Below are 23,404 nucleotides of genomic sequence, written 5' to 3'. Positions count from 1 at the left end.
TTTTATATAAAAGTTTATATAATTAGTAAAATATTGCCCCCCTCCCCCAATACTGCAGAGTAATAATGTTATTTATTAGCTGGGAAGTTGGATGTTACAGAAGGTTGGGAGGATAAGCTAACTAACGAACGACTGCAAAATATTAAAAAATACATTTGCAACATAGCCGATACAAGCTAAACTGCTAAAAGAAACAGCAGTGAAAACAAAGGCTTACAATAAATTACTCAACAATTTCAGACGAATGAAAAATATTTTTTTCAGGTTGTCTAAAAATTACCCCCCCTCCTGAATTGGGAGATTTTCAAGGCAATTGACAAAAAAAAAACATGCAAGACATCGAAGTTTGATTGAGAAGCCTCCCTTAACCCCATTACTTCTAGTTTTAGTGGTAAGCCCACTTCACACACACACACAAAAAAAAAAGTAAAACCATATACAATCACATAAAATATATTTTATGTCCAGAAGTAATATTCATTCTTAGATAAAAATTTAAATGTGTAAAAAAAAAAAAAAAAGGCTGTTAGCAAGAGACTCCCACCCCATGTATGTGTGGAGAGGAGGTGGGGAATAATGATGACAGGAAGTAATTTTTTATGAAATACAAATCTTGTACCTCCTACCCTCTCCATCAGGAATCAGTTGAAGTATGGCAGAATTAACATTTCTGGGGAAGGGAAGTAACACAAGATGAGAGGAGGAAAAAAAGAGAAAGAAATAAAACAGACAGAAATAAGACATTTATAAAAAAAAAAAAAGTGAGGAAGGAGGAAGTCGATTAACAAGTAGAGATTTCACATTATACCCAAGAAAGTTTGAAATTACGCACATGCTATCAAGTGAGACTATTAGAGAATAATAGCACAAATGTTCACAAGAATCTAAAAAGAAATTACCCGTAAGTGAGGTTCCCGTCTTTGGAGTTTTAGTTATAAGGTTTTTAACAGCAGCAACATTTGAGTCTTCAACATTTAAAGTATTTTCGTTTTCTTTTGAACTTTGTTTATCCAATTCAAAAGAAGCAGCAGTATTTATGGAATGATTAAGTGCATTAGACACTGCAGACACTGTTGTCGTACCAGTTGCCACGGCAGCCATAATTGAAGTGATTGAAGTGTTTGGCGACTTATCTCTTTTCATATCCCACTGAAGTTTAAAGTTGGTTAAAACAGTTTTTACATTGGACACTTTTGGAGATCTCACTGGTAGATTGTGGATATCGTATTCGGACATTGAAGCTAAATCACCAACTGTATGGATTTTCTTGGCTTTTAACAACTGACCAAGACCACGTGACCTGTAAAGAAAAGGTGTTTTTAATTTTTAAATCAATTATATATAATTGAATTCTTTATAGTTTTTTTTTTATTTTTATTTTTTATTTTTTTTAAATAATAAAATCAGACAATTGAATTGATAAAATGTACAGACAACAGTTGGTAGAATCCAATGTCACTTTTGGATGACATTTTTATATAATCGAGGGATCTTAGCATTTTTGCAGACAGATACTTTATCAGTGGAAGCCTGGGAAGAAGTATAAGAACTTAGGTGGAAAGGATTTTATTTTATACAAATTGCATCAACGATATAAACAGATTGATTGTTATGCTAACACTGTGTTGCAATACTTTCTGTGAGGGCTGGTTAGTGCAATCAACTGGAATCATCATATGATGACTTGCAAATCCTCAATGTGATGAATAAATGCAAGTAAACACCAAAAGGAGTTCTCCATAGGCTTGAGTCCCTGGAGGGGCATAGGCCATCCACAACTTTGTAGATGCTTTTGTAGCAAGGAGTTCTTTTTTCAGGGTGAGGGAGTTGGCCTCATGTCCAACCTCCCTAGAAGGTATATACAGTGCCTAGCCATCTGGTACTGGCCAGGCTCAAAATTGCTTAACTCTGGTGATCTGGCGAGAACCAGTGTGTCAACATGATTGTGCCATATATCAAAATGAGTTACTAACCAGAAACTGTGGTGAGTCAGAGGTCAACAATAAATTCAGATTACAATTATAATGCATATTACAAAAGAAAAAGAATGGTATTATTATTGGTTTTAATGTTCAACTTATTCATGGACATAGTTCTATGCAGTGTTGTTTAGACTGAAACAATTCTGAACATGATTCTCCAATTCAAGATGAACAGTGTCTATGAAAAGACATACTTAGACAGCTAACCTATTTATTGGCAAAAATAATTCCACCCATTTTGTTTTTGTTTGTTTAATTGCCTCCCCATCAGGACAGTTAGACACAAGGTTAGTTTCTAATGCGAGGGGGAAACCAGCTCCCCAAAAAGGAGCACTCTGGTTAGTAACAAAAATATAAAATACAGTCATGAAGGATTTCTCCATTAACCGAGACAAAAAAATGAAACAGATACTATTCCAGCCATTGTGATCTGCACACAAATTTGAATGCTAAGAGAAATTATTAAAGAAACTGATATGTTGCTCTAATTATCTTTGTCCAAATCAATTATTTGGATAATCTCAAGTTATTTTAGTTATTAAAAGGAGACATTTCAGAATAATTTTCTGAAAAAAAATAAATAAATAAATAAAATAAATAAAAAAAATAAAAAAATAAATAAAATAAATAAAAAAAATAAAAAAATAAATAAAAAATAAATAAATAAACAAGCCTGATGAGACTAAAATTTCCAATAACCTGGATGTAAAGAGCAAAAAGACAGTGTTATTTACTTTACACTGATGTTTTAAATGTATTAAAAAAATAGTTGTAAACAAAGCTAACAAACACTGGCAACATTTAGTGTTGCTATTTGTTTCCTCACGACGGCAGAGTTAGACACAAGGTCGAGTTTTAATGTGGGGAAACCTAGCTCCCAAAAAGGGACACTCTGAATAGGAACAAAAATAAAAATTTTCTCAGTCATGAAGGATTTCTCCTCCACTGACTGAGAACAGAAAAGGTGAAGTGCAGAATCAGAACATATACTACACTGATCTTGGCCTGCAAGATTTAGTGTTATTGGACATTTACGAGTTAAACAAGTATTCTAAAAAAACAAAACAAAAAAAAAAAACACTAAATTACCATCACTTAATAATTTTGTACCTTGTTTATTAAACCACCTGCAACAATTCATATAATTCAGCATTCACAAAACAAGCTTACCAAACAGAAGATGTCAACTGTGGCAAAATTTGCCGCAGAGGTTCTTGACAAGTCACAAGATGGGGAGATATTGGCTCAGTACAGTTGAGTTGAGATTCTTGAGAACTGCTGTAACTGCTTTGAGATCCATTTGGACTGTTACTTATACACAGATTAGAATCCCTTTTCTGCAGATAAAGTCGAGAAAAAAAAAAAAAAATCAAAGTATTAAAAAGATAAAACTGTTGAATATTGATATATTCATATAATGTTGAATAGAAAACTAAAATAGAAAAGTCAGTTCATAATTATTAAAATGTATAAGATCTTTTAACAGTTTCAGAGATAATCAACTGAAAGTCTACTAAATACAATGATCATCTCCTTGAAATAAAGTTATATTTTATTAGATTTTTTAAGAATCCAATGTCAAACTGTTGGTTTACATGCACAATAATAGTATAGCATCTACAGATAATCATATTACTTGAAACGTATCTCAAATTGCTTAATTTAGTAGTCATTAAACTAATTTCACTCAGTATGAACAGTTTACCAAGTGGCAAGATGTGTAACTTTTTAATTAAATGTTTTCAAAAATAAAGTTTTCTTCTGTTATTTTGGTATAAAATAATGCAATGTAAACCTGTTGCTAAGTTATATATCAAAACATTTCAAAATGAATTAATGACAAACTTCTTCAATAACAGCATATTTTACTTATTTATGGAATGTCGTGTGAGGAAACAATTTAAAATTTGCTACAGAATATAATAATAATATACTTCATGCTATACGTAGGGTGGAGGGTGAATTTCCATACATTTTTATTAATTATTTTATAGATACACAAATGTAAACTTTTACTTTGAGTGAAGAAAAAATTGAAACTAATACGGATGAAGAAATATTAAGCCTATTTTGTCAAATTTTCTGTTGACTGCATAGCTTAGGTTTTTTTAAAAAATTTTTTTTATATTACATTTTCACCCCAAACAAGGCACATTGCCACTTTGGTGTAGGGGGCTACTATCAGGGGAAACAACTACTGGGGTACTATGTAGGGATTTGGGCAGTAAGATGTTGGTTCCCGTTGCACTTGAACTTCTGCATGTCAGTACAGTTGGGGAAGCAGTGACCTGGAATGGAATTCCAAAGTCTAGCGGTTCTGGGGAAGAAACTACTGGAGTAGAAAGATCTTTTACATATAGGGATCTCTACAGTGTGGGGGTGGGATTTTGCAGCTTGTCAGGTCTGTCAAGGGTGTTCACGTCGTGGGGGCACAAGTTACTTGCTAGAAGACTGCTCTATTAAGCAAATGATCAAAGATTGTAAATAACATGCGCGTGCGGCTTGTTTTCAGAAATAAAATTGGATTGTTATATATTAGAGAAAAATAATCTTAACATTTTTTTTTAATCTATATAAATAAAACAGTAGATGTGTATGTAAATATTTAACCAACAAACTCTTGAACACATACCACTCAAATCAACAAGAAATAATAATCATACACCAAGGATGGTTTATAATGGGTAAAATCTGGATGAATGAATAATAATGTACAGACGTATATCGGCAAGTTGAAATGCAAGCTGTTCATTTTAACTTGCCAACATGTTTACTTCTTTTCTGCGCATGCCCAAATTCAATTTAATGTCTTCAAGTCATTTAATATTAAATCTTTCTTACCTATCTCTCGATAGTTACACTGGTAGGACATGTGGCTGGAGCATTAAATGTCTTGGTTTAAATTCTAGCTAATGGTACCCAAGTATTTTTTTTTTTAACTTAAAATCACCAGCTACAGCATTCAATACAGAATTGTCTGTAATAACAAGTATGAAATCTGTGTGAAATATATTTATTTTGAACATATCAGGAAAACGTCTATTGTTAATTTCATGTTGAATCAAATTTCATAATTTAGAGAAACTGCTAAAACTCAGGATGTTTGGTTCAATTGATCTGTATGCGACCATATGCATTCCCTCTCAACAAATACCAACCAGATTTCTCGTGGTCTTCTATTTTATCTTCTGGTCATGTCATCATCTCTCAACACTGGCAGTTGCCAAGGGGTGCTCAGTGGCTCACAAGTATAAAAAAATAAGTCAAAACAAAACAAACTTTGACACATTTCGTAGATATCGGTTGGGCTCTGGATGAGTATGTGACACTATCGCAGAAAATGACTAACGTCCATACAGTTTGTTGAGGTCTCTGTTGGTGGACATCAGCTAATCTCTATCTTTTAATAGCTCCAATCTGTCCCTTACTGTCCCAAACTGCCCTGTGCTCTCAAATGTTACAAACTTAAGACTGTGCATAATTTGTTCCTCACTGTTGCAAAAATTCATTAACACTTCTAAACTGTCTGCAAACTAATCCGAACTAATCACTGCCACACCTTGATTAACAATCCTATTTTAACCCTTTGTGTACCTTGGTGAACAACTTCCTATACCTTTGTTTTTGTGATAAACTTTTTTTTTTTTTTTTTTTTTTTTTTTAAATATTTTTTAACTTCCTAACACTGGTGTGTGTGCACGAAGGGGAGTTGATAGTCTAACACACAAAATAACCCCTCTTCTGGGGACTTAATACTTCAACTCCACATCGCATTCCATCCATATGCAAGAAAAAGATTAGATCCTGACCTTTTCCTATAAAAGATTGCAGTTAAAATAGCGATAAACATGCGAATCATTTACCTTATAATTAGTGAGTAGGTTGCGTCGTGAAGATCTTGAACTGTACGGGGTAAGTCTCCGTTTCTGACGGACTGGTGATGGTAAAGTTTTTTCTTCAAAGATTGGATCTGCAAATGATACCCGTCGCTGTGTCAAAAAATAAAATTTCATTATTGATTTCAAATACACAATATGTTGCATTTTAGAATTTAAACAGAAATTATAGAAAAATAGCAGGGCTATCCAGCATTTACCCCAACTAAAAATATTGTAAAAGAATGAGAAGCTTAAACAATATTAATACTGCTATTATTGCAACCAGTATTATAACTATTACTACTACTAATATTAGTATTAGTTATTGTTATTCTTAACACTTACATGCATGTGAAATTTATCATGTAATCATCCTCATTTCCAAACCATTTTAGCTTTTTAGGACAATTAACCAAAAAAAAAATGTTTTACTATGGGAGATAATTCTGTGCATTTTTTTAGGCCCAGAATTGATCAGTGAGACATGCTGGCATTGATACGATGTGCGTCAAACTTTTGACAACTACTTCTTTAAACTTATTTGATGGCCGAGAGGACATTGCAAGATATTCCATAGCTAGCAAGTTTATGCAGCAACTCTTTGTGCCAGACTATCAAATTGATATGTTTTAAACTAGAAACAAAATCCTCAAGAAATTCACTATGTGATATTATAAGACTTAATTGATATTGCTTGTCAACAAGTAGATTGCTCTTGCTGGGGTAATTGGCAACTTCTCAATTTATTACAAATTCAAGCAACTCATGATGCACAGAAAACTGATCATACTAAATTAGAAGATTGATCATCAGGATTTTTTTTTTTTTTTGTTAAATATTGAGAAAACCAAGAAAATTTTCCAATGAGAGGGAAAGTATTTCTCTTTTAAGCAACAATTGAAAAGCTTTGTAATGGGAAAAACACAGGAAATTCCAGTTCAAAATATCACCAAGAATGTAGTGTACAGTTTTTCTTATATCATCGATTTTACTTATGCTGATTGCCAAAAATACACACAATCCATATTATATGCACACCATAATTTAAAAGGTCTTCATTTTAAGTATACTTGGATGGCAAGGTTATTGCAGTTGTTCACAAGTTTATTGTCTTTAAACACAGGAAGAGCTGGTGTCAGTTAACAGTGGGTAAAGTAAGATCAGAGAACTGCCATGACTAACCAGTCGGGTTTTACCACCAACAAATCAGGCATAAGTACAATGTGTAATATATACACACACACAAAAGTAAAACATGGCTAGTGAGGATTAAAGACGTTGAGAGAGGGAGAGAAATGAGAATGATACAATGGATGTATAAGGAAAGTCTTAAAATCAAGATCTGTAATCTCACTCAAAGGAAGTTTAAATCTGGAGAGTATAGAAAGACAGATTTCAATGGTATAGTTAAATAAAAAGAATGGATGATAGTTTGGGGGTTATTAGCTGAAGAACAGGTAGGAGAAATTCATGGAAAACATAAAAGAAATGTCTTAAAATCAAGACAGATTTCAGAGAAAAAAGGAATAAATAAAACCTGACAAAAAATAAGTTAGCTGTGAAGTCAATTTCTAAAAGTCATCCATTACATAACAGCATATAAAACCAAAGATGATGAAAATGACAATATTGTAAGATGTACAACTGGTGTTACTGGTAAGACATTACAGATCTATTTGTATTATTTGGATTCTTCGGATTATTGTTCTTATCTTGAGTGTCAGTTTCAATGCTTCCGGCAATGTAATCTCTAACCATCTTCAGGGGTATCTTGTCAAACCCAGGAATATTTCTGTCAAACCCAGGAATATTTCTGTCAAATTCAGGAATATTTCTGTCAAATTCGGGAATATTTCTGTCAAATTCGGGAATATTTCTGTCAAATTCGGGAATATTTCTGTCAAATTCGGGAATATTTCTGTCAAATTCGGGAATATTTCTGTCAAACCCAGGAATATTTCTGTCAAATTCGGGAATATTTCTGTCAAATTCGGGAATATTTCTGTCAAATTCGGGAATATTTCTGTCAAATTCGGGAATATTTCTGTCAAATTCAGGAATATTTCTGTCAAATTCAGGAATATTTCTGTCAAACCCGGGAATATTTCTGTCAAATTCGGGAATATTTCTGTCAAATTCGGGAATATTTCTGTCAAATTCGGGAATATTTCTGTCAAATTCGGGAATATTTCTGTCAAATTCGGGAATATTTCTGTCAAATTCGGGAATATTTCTGTCAAATTCGGGAATATTTCTGTCAAATTCGGGAATCTGGGACAGAATTGTGAACAGAACCCTTTATTTACTTCACGGGGATAGCATGCTCTCATTTCCTCAGTCATAACTGAATAGACAGAAATGTACCTATTTACTATGCCTCCCCACGGGACAGAGTTAGACACCAGGGTCGTTTTTTAACGTGGAGAAAACGTACAAAAATAAAAATATTTCTCCTCCACCGAAAGAGAACGAGAAATAGAAGTGCAGCATCTGAAGAACAGATACTACACTTTGATCTTGTCCCGAAGGCCAAGAATCAGAATCTACATTCTGGAAATTTTTAATTCCGAAGTAGATTACAGATAGGCTTAAGAATACAATAAGTTAAACTACATGTATGTAACAACTGTGATTTAGATAAAAAAACAAACAAAAAAAAAAAACATTTACTCAAATTTTAATTGTCAGCCATCTTTAAACATTGAAATGTAGAAATTAGTTGTTTGCTTTCATTAACCAATAGATTTAGTTTCCTGCCCAAAAATTAAAGTTTATACAGCTTTGGGTCTTTGAGTCTATAAGAGAAGATTATTTGATAGTTTAAATAAAATTCTTACCTTATTTGGTGGCGATGGTGTGTCCCCACTTCCAGTTGAGAGCCGTTTTTTTAAAATACCAGTTGTTGGTGAGTAGACTGGAGATGGTGAATAAGTACAGGGTGGTACATTGTCAGGAGTATCACAGGCTGGTGGTGGTTTTGTGGAAGGCGTAGCAACACACAAAGCTTTATTATCTGTCTCTGTGGAGGATTTAGCAATACACAAAGCTGCATTATCTGTTTCTGTGGAGGATTTAGCAATACACAGAGCTGTATTATCTGTTTCTGTGGAGGATTTAGCAATACACAAAGCTGTATTATCTGTTTCTGTGGAGGATTTAGCAATACACAGAGCTGTATTATCTGTTTCTGTGGAGGATTTAGCAATACACACAGCTGTATTATCTGTTTCTGTGGAGGATTTAGCAATACACAGAGCTGTATTATCTGTTTCTGTGGAGGATTTAGCAATACACACAGCTGCATTATCTGTTTCTGTGGAGGATTTAGCAATACACACAGCTGCATTATCTGTTTCTGTGGAGGATTTAGCAATACACACAGCTGCATTATCTGTTTCTGTGGAGGATTTAGCAACACACAAAGCTGCATTATCTGTTTCTGTGGAAGATTTAGCAGCACACACAGTTGTATTATTTGTTTCTGTGGAAGGTGTATTAATACATGCAGTTATATTATCAGGCACAGATTTAATGCTAGCTGTATTGTCTTGAACACACGGTTGTACAACTGCTTCAGTTTCACTGTTTGCATCCTTTTTAGCAGAAAACTCCACCAAATCTGGTACGCCATTTTGATCACAAATAGAACCATTGTCTTCAGTAACAGATTTCAGAAGGACTGGCTCAATTTCCATGTCTTCATGTACAACAGGTAAATTAGATTCATGATTATTGTCAGCAATTGATTCAACTTTGTCAAGATTAAAAGAGTTAGAGTTAGGAACCAATTGCACAACATTGGTTGTATCAGCTATAGCATCGACAGCAACACTACCATCATCGATGGCTCGTTTAGCATTTGTCTCAACTAGATTAGTAACAGAAGTGTCTTTGTTAACAGCAATCGATTCTATTTGTTTTGATTCTTCCTGTTTGTCAACTGCAACCTGCATTTTATTAATTGTTTCTGAAACCTCAGTCGATTCAATTTTATCAATAGTTAAACTTTCTTTAGAAGTGAGAAGTTGTGCAGATTTTTGAGAAGGGGGAGAAGGGGAAGTTTTAATCACAGACTTTTGATTTTTTTTGGCACTGGAAGTTGGACTTGTGGAAATTTTAATTCCATAAACAAAACTATCCGAAAATTTTAATGGGAAACCTCGATTGCCAGAACGCAATCTCAAGGATTTTTTTGGAGCTTCAGTCACCGGGGAATTGGATTGAGGATTTGGTTTAATTGTGACTGTTGACTCGTTAATACTGTCATCAGCAGAAATGGAATCCTGATTTGCATCACCAACCATTTTGTCTTTAATTGGAGATTCAGTCTTTATTTTGACTTCTTCAATGGAATCCACACTTTCAACCGGCAACAAACAGTGATCAGATGAAGTTGATTTATCATTTTCATTTATTGATCTAGTCAAAAAATCAATATTTTCCTCAGGTTTTATTGATTTTAATTTAACGTCACCTTCCATTGTCAACAATTCAGTAAAATTCTCCGTTTTGGTTTCATTTTTAAGAGAATCATTAAAAACTTTGTGGGCTGGAACTGATGGAACTTTTGTTTTCAACACCGTTAATGCAGGATCTGTATTGCGAGCAACAACTTTAGCATTCTTAGGCCGTCGTTTATTTGTAAGATCTTCACTCTTGCCATTTATAGCTCTCTTCCTGGTACGTAAAACTTTTCCCCAAGATCGTGTTTTTACAGGAGAAATCCTGCGGTTAGAAGTTTTTTGGATCAGTTTAGTTATTTTCAAAGGTTTTCTCTTTTGTGAACCTACACGACGTTTCCTAGATGGAGATTGTTCATCATGGCTATTGTCACTGTGCAGTTTGGAATCGTCAGACTCCAAATTGCTGCTTACATCAAGTGAGTCACTGAAGGAATCATCAAGAATTTCATCAGAACTATTTAGCGATTTTACATCCTTAGCCCAACTGTCAACAGGAGAATCATCCATGTTTGACGAGAACTTTGTTCTTTTTGCTTCTGCTGAGTCTTTCACAGGGCTATCGATTTTTCTTTTACAAGATCCTTTATTAACCATGGAATTTTCCTTTGGTACAATATCTTCACATGGATCAGCAGAATCCATCGAAAGAGTTTCTGCTTGAGTCTTGCAGTTAATAGTGTCAGAGTTTTGTGAAGGAGAGACGGACGACGGACTTTCACCGATGCTGATGTGCGCGTCATTATTTACAGGAGGGCTGCAGGTTTCCATTTTATCGCAAGGAGACATTTCTTCAGTTAGATTGTCAGATGGTTTAGTTGCAATCTCTTCCAAATCATCGAATGACAAGTGCCGTATATTAACAGCATCAGGTTCGATTGGTGTCACTGACATTTTGACAGGAGTTTCAGAAATGGATACGGTACATAATTTTTCAGGAGAAACTTTGATGGGAGATTGTGTTTCTTCAACAAAAGTATGGTTTTGATAAATTTCTTTGGTCGGGTGTACAGAATTAGAAAGCTTATTAGAATCAGAAGTAAAATCTTCAATAAGGGAAGACATATGAGGTTCCAGCACTATCGAATCTTTAGAAGATTCGCACAATTTTGACTGGGAAATTGAAAGCCAATTCTCCAAAGGTGTAGAATCTTGAACACTTCTAACTTTTCCAGGTGATTTTAAAGATTTGAGATCCTTAGTTTTTATAGACTGAATACTAACTGGATCCGATAATTTTGGTGTTATGTCTTTGTGAATCTTGGCGTTTAATGCAATGTTTTCCTGAGAAGTCAAAGCAAATTCCTTCACAATTTCTTTGGAAAAGGGATTAGCCATGATATTCAGTTTATTGGACTGATCCAAGAAATTTACTTTTTTCTTGGCTTTGACAGCATTCTCCACATTGGATTTGTTGTTTCCAAGCTGTAAAAAAAAAAAAAATAAATAAAATAAAAATAATTCTTTTTTTTAATGCATGTAAGTATTTCAAATAATTGTACAAAATGATGAGCATCATTGAAATTCAAAGTTTCATAAGTCAAAATGCCCATGGAAATTCTATGGTTAAAAAAACCCATTAATTTTGTCAATTTATTTACTTGTATTCAATTGAAATAAAATATGTAACAGAATTATGCCCTCTCCAAGTTTCATGCAGATGGCTAGACAGTATAACAATCTTGATTTATGTCGAAAAATCACATACACATGCACAGGGTGTCTAAAAAAATGTATTCACAATTTAAATTACAATAAAACTTTAAGAACATAATAAAATGAAATAGGATCAAATACAAAAGACAATGTAATTGAAGAATCATGTTCGCAAATGTTCAAACAACGCTGATAAGACGTAGCAGGGGATTTCCAAACATCACAAAACAGATCATTATAGTACCTTTTTTTTTTTTTACAAGAATTAATCATAGGAGCTAGTGGTCACATGTATATAGAGATATGAACTCGTTTGCAAAGAAATTGAAGTTTTTTTTGTTTTTGTTTGGGGGGGGGGGGGGGCAAAAAGTTAAACTTGTTTAAAATCAGTATTTTCTTAAATCAGAAAAACAAAGCTAAATACAAATTTGTCAAGTAAAAAAAAATTTTTTGGAAAGATTTTCCAAAAATAATTTATTTTTAAACTAGCAGAGCTACTCGGCATTACTTGGGGACCTTAAGCAACAAAACAGTATATGTAACATCTCTTGTAAAATTCATATCTGTATACTCATATTTCTTTTCCTATCCCAGGTCTCTATTTTTCTCCTTTAATGCCAAGTAATTTGTGTAGAATATAACGCAATACAGTGGTCCTTGCTCCTAGGCAATATGGCATTTAAACACATCTGTTCTATCTAGGGTATTGATAACTTTTGAGAACTTAAATGTAATACTGTACTATTACTATTTTTATTCCCAGGCAATACAGAATTTTTCGTCTAGTACACACAAAACACCTCCCGGGCAATTCAGATCCCCCAACTCATCAACAATGATGAGAAGCTTAAAAATCTATCAAATAAAAGTCAGTGTGTGTGTGTGTGTGTGTGTGTGTGTGTGTGTGTGAGTGAGTGAGTGAGTGAGTGAGTGAGTGAGTGAGTGAGTGAGTGAGTGAGAGAGAGAGAGAGAGAGAGAGAGAGAGAGAGAGAGAGAGAGAGGGGGGGGGAGTTCCTCATAGGCTCAACCATTTTGGAACTTATCTTTTGCAAATTTAACACAAAGCTAATTTATATGTCTGGCAGTGTACTTGGACATGTTTTGTGCAAAAATTAATCTGATAAGTATCGAAAAAATTTGATCTTCAAAATAATCTTTCTTTCTTATAGATAAAAAAAAAAGATTTTTTACAGGGGAATATTTCAAGTTACACCGACATGGGGGAGATAAAATCTCAGTAAGTCATTTCTTAAAAAATGACATACACACAGATTTATTGTAATCTGGAGATATAGCTCAGTGGTAAAGCATTCAACTACAGATCGAATGATCTCCTGTTCAAGCCTGGGTGTACCTTACCATTTTATTTTTAATTTTTCTTATCAAAGAACTCAAATTTATGATAAAATAAGAGGTACCATTTAAAATTGCCAAAAATCATTTCTTCGTTTGCATATTTTAAAACTAAACATTAATCTAAAGTGACTTTCCAGGGCATTCATCGTCAAACTCAAATATCAGTTGACGTGATATTGTAAATAAATATAGATGGAATTTGATGATGGACATAAGGTCCATCATCAAATTCCATCTATATTTATTTACAAATTTTTTTTTTTTGGCAAATTAGTCCACAGGGCAAATTATTCCTTGTAATATATAATATTCAATACAGGATTGATTCTATAATAATACATACGCAACCTAATAAATTAAAATATGTTTAAGCATATTGTACAGCTAGTTAAATAAAACCTGTTTAAATGTTTAGAAATGACTCTGCAATGTTCTTTCAAATTATCAACAAACATTAAAAAGTTGCAGAAAATAGTACAAATTCTGTCCCATATTTCCAATTTTTTTTTTTTTTTTTTTGAAAGATATTTTTTTGTAGTAACACCAAATATACTAACTTTATGGATGTGTCATGTGACTTTTAATTGGACACGACTTTCCTTTATATGACATTAATGAAATTATCATTCTTATGATAATAGATAAGGCAAGTTTAGTTATATCTCTAAAGTTAGTCTTCTCCAATTGTAAACGTATTTAAAGATTAAAAATAAAGCTAAAAGTAAATGGTTTACAAATTGGTTGCTGGCTAAATAAAAAAAAAACAACAAAAAAAAAAAAAAAAAAAAAAAAAAACAATATTATTAAAACAGCACAATGGCACATTCTCAAAGGGTGTCCATAAATCCTTCCAAAGAATTATTGATAGGAAATTAAAAGAAATATTTACTTACAAGTTTATTATTAGAAGCATCATTGCTGGCATCAAGTGAAGTGGTATTCATTGAATTGGAACTGAAAATAATTTAAAAAATACATTTTATTATCATCTCATAAATCTGCTTTGTAAGCATGACTAAAGCTATATTGAACCATTTACCAAACTAGATGACGTAATATTAGTACAACTTTCTTCATTCTTATATACATAAATATGACAACTGACCCCACCCCCATTACAAAAGTTTCAGCCAAGAAAATTATCAGCAAAAAACTTGCAAAAAATAAATATATAAAAACAATACACTAAAGCCCTACAAATTCTATTTTATAAAGTGGAATGTTTTTCAGCGAAAAACACTATTAAGCATAATTTTATTTAAAAATAAAAGTAAAAATAATAAGAACTTTAGATCAGGGTTTCCCAAAGTTGGCTCCATGTGAATGAGGCTGAGGGGTTCCGAAAACCCTTTCTTAAAGAGGACCAAATGCTTTATATGAAAATTAAATGGCTAGAGACATTTAATTATTGTTCTTTTTTACTAGAAATTAATATGATCCATAACTACAGGTGTAAAGAGTTTCAAGATGGTTCATAAAAAAGCAAATAAAAAATAAATTAGCAAAAAAATACAACAATTTTTGATTAATCAAAACCAAAAAAATGGTTAACACAAAAATATAGTAAAATCACAAACAGTTTGGTTTTACAGCATATCACCCTTTTTTTTTTTTTTGGTTATTTAATGCTGAGTTCTTTGTTTTTTGTGGATTAGATATTTTAATTTATTCAGTAAGTCAGCCTTTGATGTACTTTTTTTTTCTTTCTTTTTTTGGGTGGGTGGAGGTAGAGTTGGATTGAATTAAAGTTATATTCTTTTATATAAATTTACTTTTTTCAGAAATGTTAATATTTTGTTGGATTTTTTTTTTTTTTTTAAATCTTTCATATTAATTTTATTTATTGCGGACAATTATCCTCATCTTTTATTAGTTGTTTTCATGTTTCGGTTACCACCTGACGAAGGCCAGAGGAATAGTTGGCCGAAACGTTACGAAACAACTAATAAAAGATGAGGATAATTGTGTGCAATAAATAAAATTAAGAAACAATTCTCATCTCAATGAATTCCAATTAAATAATATATTCTTTCATATTGATGAATAGTTTTTGCTGGATATGTGCGAGATCGCCACAATCCAAAAGAAAGTGTTTTACCTAAAAGGTTCTTGACATGCAAAACATTCTGGAGGGTCTTTTTTTTTTTTTTTTTTAGCAGGAAGGAGTGGGTAATGTGCATGTGTCCTATGCAAATACGGAACAAAATCACTTCCTCTCTACGTGATTTTCTGGCATTTGTGGGTTTGATCTTAAAAAGTTTATTTCGACAGTTATTCCATCTTTCTTGCCATTTCTTCATAATGAGGTTATTTATTTGTTTGTAGCCAGAGTGTGGAATTTTTATATTGCTTTTATTGAGTTTTAATGCGTTTTTGGCAGCTATGTTGGCTTTTTCATTGCCCTGAATTCCAAAATGACTGAGGACCCAGCAGAATTTGATATTTTTGTTTTGTGAAAGAGTGTGTATTTTTTATAATAGTTTGATGAGTAGCGGGTTATTTAAGCTTTTATTCTTTAAGGATTCAAGTACCAAGAGGGAAGCTGAAAAAATTATAAATTTGTTGTGGGTGAGGTCAGTAATGAGGTCTAGTGCCAGATCTAAAACTGGCTTCGGCATTAAAAATTGAAGCATAGTCTGGTAATCGCTTCTGTAAGATAATGTTAGTGGATACGATGCCGCATCCGGTTCTGTTGCTGTCTTTGGAACCATCTGTGTAGATGTACTGATGGTTTAGGTATTTTTCCTGAATGATAAGTTTTTCTTGATAGGTTAGCGGATGGGTTTGGTTTTTTGGGAGGTTGTTTAATTCAAAGATAACTTCAGGTTGTTTTAGTAGCCAGGGTGGAAGGCTTAGTTGGTTGACATTATGGATGTTGGTGATTGTGATACCTGCATCTACTACTAGTGGTTTTGTATGGAGACCAAAAGGTTTTATAGCTTTTGTTTGTTTGTTTGTTTGTTTGTTGTTTTACGGCATATCAACCACTTTGGGGTCATTTAATGCCGAAAGGTTCGTTATGTTGTGTTAAATATTGGTTTGTTCTTAAGGCTTTTTTTGGGGGGGGGGGTCTTTCCTTATATTTTTGAGTATATTTTAGTTTCTTTCAGAAAAGTGATAATTTTTTGGGGATCAATCTTGTTTAATATTGTTTTCAGATTTTTTTCTTGGTAATACTTTGTTCGGATTTGTTCAAGGTCAATGCAGTTTGTCAGTATATGGTGTATTGTGTAGGGTTCTTGACACGTTATACAGTTTGGTGTCTCCTCCCCTTTTAGTAAATATGAGTGAGTGATGTGAGTGTGACCTATTCGCAGTCTGGTCATTACTACCTCTTCCTTTCTTGTTAACTTTTTGGTGTCTCTTGTTCCAATATTTGGTGTTATTTGGAATAATTTGTTTTTGGTGCATGAGCTCCAGTTTTCTTGCCATTTTCTCTTCAAATATGTGTTTATTTTAGTCTTTAGGTCTGTATAGGGGATTTTTCCACTTATGTGGTTTTGCTGCAGAGTTTCCTTTGCTGCCTTATCTGCTTGTTCATTCATGTAGATGCCGATATGGCTTGGTATCCAGCAAAAGATAATGCTTTTTTCTATGGTTATGGCATCTATTTTGTTTAGCAATTTTGTAATAAGTGGGTTTGTCATTTTTTTTTCTTTTAGAGATATGAGTATTGAAAGTGAGTCAGTAAATATGATATATTTTTGATGGTCATCATTGGTTATTATATTCAGTGCCAAATCTATGGCTGTTGCTTCTGCGCTGAAAATAGAAGATTCGTTTGGGAGCCTTTTCTTTAGTTTTATTTTTTTGTGGATGGCTGCGCATCCTACTTTATCTCCATCTTTTGATCCGTCAGTGTAAATTTGTGTATATTCTTTGTATGTATTCTGGATGATAAGTAGTTCTTCATGGAAGGTTGATGGGTGGGTTTTCGTTTTGGGATATTTATTTAATTTTAATATTATGCGTGGTTGTTTGATCATCCAGGGTGGAGTTTTTGATTTGTTATATTTATGTATTTTTGTAATGTCCATTTGGGCTTCTGTGAGAAGGTTTTTTATCCGGAGGCTGTAGGGCTTGATATTTTCTTTCTTGTTGAAGAGATGTGTGTATTGTGGGTGGAGGGTACATTGGTATGCAGGATTTGTTGGACATGATACCAGCTTTAGGTAATATTGTAGCGCTAACTTCTGTCGTCTTAGAATCAGTGGAGGCTCGTGGGCCTCTATATAGAGGCTTTCTACTGGAGAGGTTCTAAATGCTCCCAAGGCTAATCTTAATCCTTGATGATGGATTGTATTTAGTTCTTTTATGTAGGACTTCCTTGCTGCTCCATAGATGAAGCATCCATAGTCCACTTTAGATCTGATTAGAGTTTGGTATAATTTCAATAATGTGACTTTGTCTGCACCCCAATCGGTGTGTGCTAGGACTTTGATCAATTGCATTGTCTTTTGGCATTTTGCTTTTAAATATTTTATATGCGGTATAAAGTTCAATTTTTTATCGAATATAATACCTAAATATTTATGTTGGTCGGTGAGTGGGATGTTCTTGTTATCCAGTTTCAGGTTGGGGTCGTGGTGGAATTTTCGTAATTTGCAAAAGTGGATGCATTTAGTTTTTTCCTCTGAGAATGTAAATCCATTTTCTATGGCCCATTTGTTTATTTTATTCAGACAGAGTTGTAGTTTGCGTTCGGCTGTTTGTATATATTTAGATTGGTAGTATATAAGTAGGTCGTCCACGTATAGGGCGTTTTCAATTCCTGGGTCTATGTTTTTTATGATATTGTTTATTTCTTGATCTTTTTGGACTGAATAAGTGTTGTCCATCCGTACTTGGAAGTTTCTATTTGTTAAGAAATTTCTGATAATTTCTGGCATTCTACCCCTAAGTCCTAGTTCATACAGGTCTTTTTGGATTCCGTATTTCCAAGCGGTGTCATACGCCTTTTGCATGTAAAAAAAAATTGCTATTAGATGTTCTTTTTTTGCAAATGCTTCTCTTATGCGTGTTTCCAGTTTTATTAAGTGATCGGTGGGGCTTCTATTTTTCCTGAAACCCGACTGGCTTTCTGTAATTAGATTTTTGCTTTCCAAGTACCAATTTAACCTTTCGTTAATCATTCTCTCAAAAGTTTTGCACAAACAACTAGTTAGTGCAATGGGTCGGTAGTTTGTTGGGTTTGTATGATCTTTTTTTGGTTTGGGTATTGGGATTACTGTTGCCTGCTTCCAGTTTTTTGGAATGTTGTTAGTTATCCATATCTCATTGTAAATTTGTAATAAGTAGTCCAGTGATGGTTTTGGTAGTTTTTTGAGGAATTGATAATGGATCTCGTCGGGGCCGACTGCTGTATCAGGAGATTTGTTTATTGCCTCCTCTAGTTCTGCACTGTTGAATAATTGATTGTAGTTTTCTTCATTTTTTGATTTGAAGTTTATTTTTATTTTTTCTTCATTTTTCTTTATAGCTTGGAATTTTTTATTTTGGTTTTTTGATGATGAGTTCATTGAGAATTGTTCTGCTAATTTATTTGCGATATTTTGTTTGTCGGTAATCTTCGTGTTGTCGCATATAAGGTGTTTAATAGGGTTCTTTGTATTTTTTCCTGCTATTTTTCTGACCATCTCCCATACTTTTTTGGGTTTTGTGTTTTGATTAATTTTTGTTACATAGTCTTTCCACGAGTTCCGTTTTGATTCTTTGATAGTTTTCCGTGCTTTGGCTTTGCTGTTTTTATAGGTGTCCAAATTTTCTTTCGTTGGACTGTTTTTGAATTTCCTTAGGTTTGCACGTCTGGCTCTTATAGCTTCTTTGCATTCTTTATTGTACCAGGGTTTGTTATATTTTGTAGTAGTGGAATTTTTGGTATGTTCTCCTCGGCTATTGTGAGTAGGGTGTTGCTGAAATATGTGATGTGTTCTAAGTTAGGATTCGCTTCAGGTATTAATCTGTATTGACATGTATTTTGGAAATTTTCCCAATTTGCCTTTTGTAAATTCCAGCGGGGTGTTTTGTCTTCTAGCTTGGGATTCTCGTTTTCTATTATGATTGGGAAGTGGTCACTTCCGCATGCATCCTTATGTGTTCTCCAGCTATAATCCATGTATATAGTTGGGTCACATAGTGTTATATCGATTGCTGATAGGGTTCCCGTTGGTGGGTGCATATATGTATTCTCTTTGTTGTTGAGTAGGCATAGGTCATTTTGGTTAATTATTTTTTCTATGGTTTGGCCTCTTTTGTTGTTTTTTTTACTGCCCCACCACATATTGTGACTATTGAAGTCTCCCAACAGTAGAAAAGGTTTAGGTAGTTGTTTGATTATATTGTTTAATTCTGTTTCGTTTATTGTTTCATTTGGTGGTATATAGAGTGAACACAGGGTTACTGTTTTGTGTAGTGTTGCAGTTATTGCAACAGCTTGCATATTTGTTTTTAAGTTCACTTTGCTGTGTGGAATGTTTTCGTTTATCAGTATTGATGATCCACCGGTGGCTTTGCATGATAATTTGTTTATGTGGTTGTATATTGAGTAGTGTTTTATGTTAATTTTGTCATTTTCTTTTAAGTGTGTTTCCTGTAGGCAAATTATTGCAGGACATAAGGATTTGATAAGTATTTGCATTTCTTCGATATTAATTTTTAATCCTCTTATGTTCCACTGTAGGATTTTGTTAGTCATGGTTTATATTTTCTTTTGGTTTTGGACTGTTGGTGTTTATGTCTACGTCCATAGTTTCGATGTTAGTTTGGGTGTTTCGGGTTTCAGATCGCGAATGGGGTCGCGGTGGGTGATGAAATCCTGATCTAGAGGATGAGCGGGATCTGTTTATTTTGCTTTTATTGGTATCTATCTTGTGGGGTTCTTTTGGGGTCTGTTTATTTTTCTTAATTTTTTCTGTCGTAAGGTTTGTTTCTAGGGATGCTGTTGTTTGGAGTTTAATAGGTTTTTGTGGTAGAGTTTTAGTTTGGGGACTTTGTTTTATTTCGGTTATATTCTTTAAAAAATCTTTACTTTCTGTGATGGTTTGTTTCATAGTTTTTTTGAAGTCTTCTATTAGTTCTCTCATTTCATTGAGTAATTTCATGAATATTTCAATTTGGATGTTTGAAGGATTTGTTTTTGTTGTATTATTTGGTTCAAAGTTAGGCTGTGTATTTCTTTTTGTTATCTCAGAGTATTTTGTGTTTTCTGCTAGTTTACGGGCTTCTTGAAAGCTTATGTTTTTGGTGTATTTTATTCTGAGAGTTTCTTTTTCTTTTTTCCATTTTTCGCATTCTTTTGAGTTTGCGCTATGATTTTGATGGCAATTGACGCATTTTGGTGCATTTTGACAATCAATATGTTTCTTTGTCTCCGCATCTCATGCAAGTTGGTGGTTGTGTACATCGATCTTTATGGTGCCCGTATCGATGACAATTGTGACACCTGAATGGGCTTGGTATATAAATTTCAGTATTTATTTTTTCATATCCTATTTTATGTTGTTAGGTATTTGAGGAGTATCAAATGTTAATATGTAAGTGTTTGTGTCTATGATTTCGCCGGATCTTGTTTTTGTCTGAATTCTTTTGATATCAATGACGTTTTGATTTTTAAGATTATTTTTTGCTTCTTCTAAGGGGCACAGGGCTAATTCGGGGCACCTGATTACACCTTTGCTAGTGTTCAATGTTCTATGGGGGTAGGTTTTTATTTTTCGATTATCAAAAAGTTTCCATTTTTTAATTTCGATTGCTTGTTTCTGGTTTGTTATTTCGATTAACAGTATGCCATTTTTTTGTTTTTTTACTGTTTTTATTTGATTCCTTTTGATAGTATCCTTTCTATTTTGAAAGGAGACATTTTTGTTATTTGTTCTCCTTCAATTGTTTCTATTACAAAAAATCTCGGGAAGGTTTGTTTGTTTATTTCAGTTTCTGAATCTGAGCTGGTTAGATCAGAAACTTCTGAATGACTTCTTTTTTGAGGCTTATAGTGGGCCATTTTTGTAGTTCGTAATTTTTCTTCTCTAGTGCTCCCCACCCACCTCGGAACCCTATATGGGAGGTGTTGGGGGGGGGGGACCCATTCGCCCCAACAGCAACAGGGATACACGGGAGGTATACTCGTCTCGTTGGTAGATCTAAGCACCTGTAGTTCGTCCATTTTTACTAAAAACTTTTTTCAAAAGCCTCTTTTTAGTAAGAATATTTGTTTTTCAGCCGTGAAAAGTCCATTTGTCCAGCGAGTCGATTGACCCATGAGCCACCGCTTTCTAAATCTGTTTATTGTAAAAAGGTGGAGAGTACGAGTGGATTTTCTTGTTATGTTAGTCAGGTTTAGAGCTTGACGTGACCAGCCGATTGATTGGATCGGGCCCGTCCAACCGCCCGTCTGGCCCAGTACGAGGCCAAAGTGGAGTGTTGCCACTGATACCTTTGTTTTCCCTAGGTATCAATTACTCAGCCACCAGGATCCCTTTCCTAGGCATTACGGGTCGCCACTCACGGCCAACAGGTGGCTCCATTGAGAGGTTTTTACTCTCTGCAGGAGGGCAGTCGGTGTATTCTTATGCCCCACCGACGGGGTTGAGTAGTAAGGATAGAAAAAGAAAAGAGTGGAAGGGGGGGAATGGGGGCTGTTGTTTTTGTTTTTATTTTTGCAGAACATAATTAAGTTTTACAAAAGGTGAAATAGAAAACAAAAACAGAAAATCGATGTAGGTGCTTTTCGTCTCAGGAAGCCAGTAGACAGCCTGATCTGGTAGCACCAGTTTATAGCTTTTACTTTTTGGTTATATAGGTTTTGGTAATTGGGATTGAAGGTATAGTTACAGGCTGGATTTGTTGGCTATGATTGTCTGGGCAAGAGAGAATTTTGGTCAAGTATTGCAAGGCTAGTTTGTCGCGTAGAATTGATAATGAGGGTTTGTTGGCTTCTGCATAGAGACTATCGATGGGGGAAGTTTGGAAGGCTCCCAACGCAAGCCTGAGGCCCTGATGATAAACAGTGTCCACTATCTTTAAGTAAGACTTTCTGGTGGCACCGTAACAGATTTCCGTCTTTTTTTTTTTTTCTTTTTTTTTTTAAATTATTTTTGGTTTACTTTTTATAGATATCTTTTCTATTAGAAAAGGTGATAAGTTTCCAATGTTTTTATTTTCGATTAATTCTATAACCAAGAATCTTGGGAAGTTTCCTTCACCTATAGATGGAACGGTTTTCCTAGTTTTGGATTTTTGTTCCTCATCTGAGCTTGAGAGGTCAGAGTCAGAGGAATGGTTTCTTTTAAGGGTTTTGAGGGAGATGCATTTGTTTTTATCAGCCATGTATTTTGGGGGTTATTTTTCATCAACCACGCTCCCTACCCACCTCGGAGTCCCAAATTGGGGCATAGTAAGAGGGAAAACCCATTCACCTTGACCATGTCGGGGCTACGTGGAGGTATACTCTTTTGGTAAGAAGTTCTCAAGCACTTTATTTCCTGTTCATTATGTTCAGATGGAGTGTCGAGTTCATGGCATAAACGTTGGTTTAAATCTAATAAATATAAACCACCTTAAATCATTAAAAATTACTTATTAGTAAAAATAGATTACAATATTTTTTTTATTATTCTGTAATAAATTAAGTTAGACTAATTATCTCCCTTACATTCTTTAATTAAAGAAATATGACTAATTATCCCCCTTGCATTATTTAATTATACAAATAACATTATCCTCCATTTTCTTTTGAATTCTAAACCTTGGCGTCCTTTAATCAAAAGTATGCTAACGGAAACAAATTATTACACAAGCATTCTTTTTGAAAATTTATCATTTCATAAGCTGAAAAGCTATAGCAAGCATCTATATGAGTACTTTAACCATAGTTCCTGATTTCAAAAGGCGAAAAATTAAAAGGTAAATATTTGTACGTGTGTTTTTATGTATATATATATATATATATGTATATTTATGTATATGTATATATATGTGTGTACTTTTTCATATATATGCATGTATATATTTGTGTATGTATGTATGTATGTATAATATTGTACTTAAACCAAATTTATATTTATAATTTTACTCT

The 23,404-nt window shown here is 33.6% G+C and overlaps 1 protein-coding gene and 1 pseudogene across 2 annotated transcripts in view; both read right to left on the bottom strand.

Annotated features, from left to right (window-relative positions):
- The window catches only part of LOC145291994 (uncharacterized), a 115,381-nt gene that overhangs the window by 21,821 nt on the left and 70,156 nt on the right, over nucleotides 1–23,404 (bottom strand). For both annotated transcript variants that reach the window (XM_080137970.1, XM_080137971.1), the window contains exons 27-31: nucleotides 14,226–14,286; nucleotides 8,698–11,745; nucleotides 5,846–5,971; nucleotides 3,153–3,319; nucleotides 900–1,300 (exon numbers count right to left, since the gene is read on the bottom strand). In XM_080137970.1, the coding sequence (XP_079994096.1) occupies nucleotides 900–1,300; nucleotides 3,153–3,319; nucleotides 5,846–5,971; nucleotides 8,698–11,745; nucleotides 14,226–14,286 (3,803 nt within the window). The remainder of the gene's footprint in view (nucleotides 1–899; nucleotides 1,301–3,152; nucleotides 3,320–5,845; nucleotides 5,972–8,697; nucleotides 11,746–14,225; nucleotides 14,287–23,404) is intronic.
- LOC145292633 (U2 spliceosomal RNA) lies at nucleotides 8,194–8,401 on the bottom strand (annotated as a pseudogene).

The sequence above is a fragment of the Euprymna scolopes genome, chromosome 13 (genome assembly GCF_053919585.1).
Source record: "Euprymna scolopes isolate OS-2025 chromosome 13, ASM5391958v1, whole genome shotgun sequence".
Lineage (NCBI taxonomy): Eukaryota > Metazoa > Mollusca > Cephalopoda > Sepiida > Sepiolidae > Euprymna > Euprymna scolopes.
This window is presented reverse-complemented; position numbering and strand designations above follow the sequence as displayed.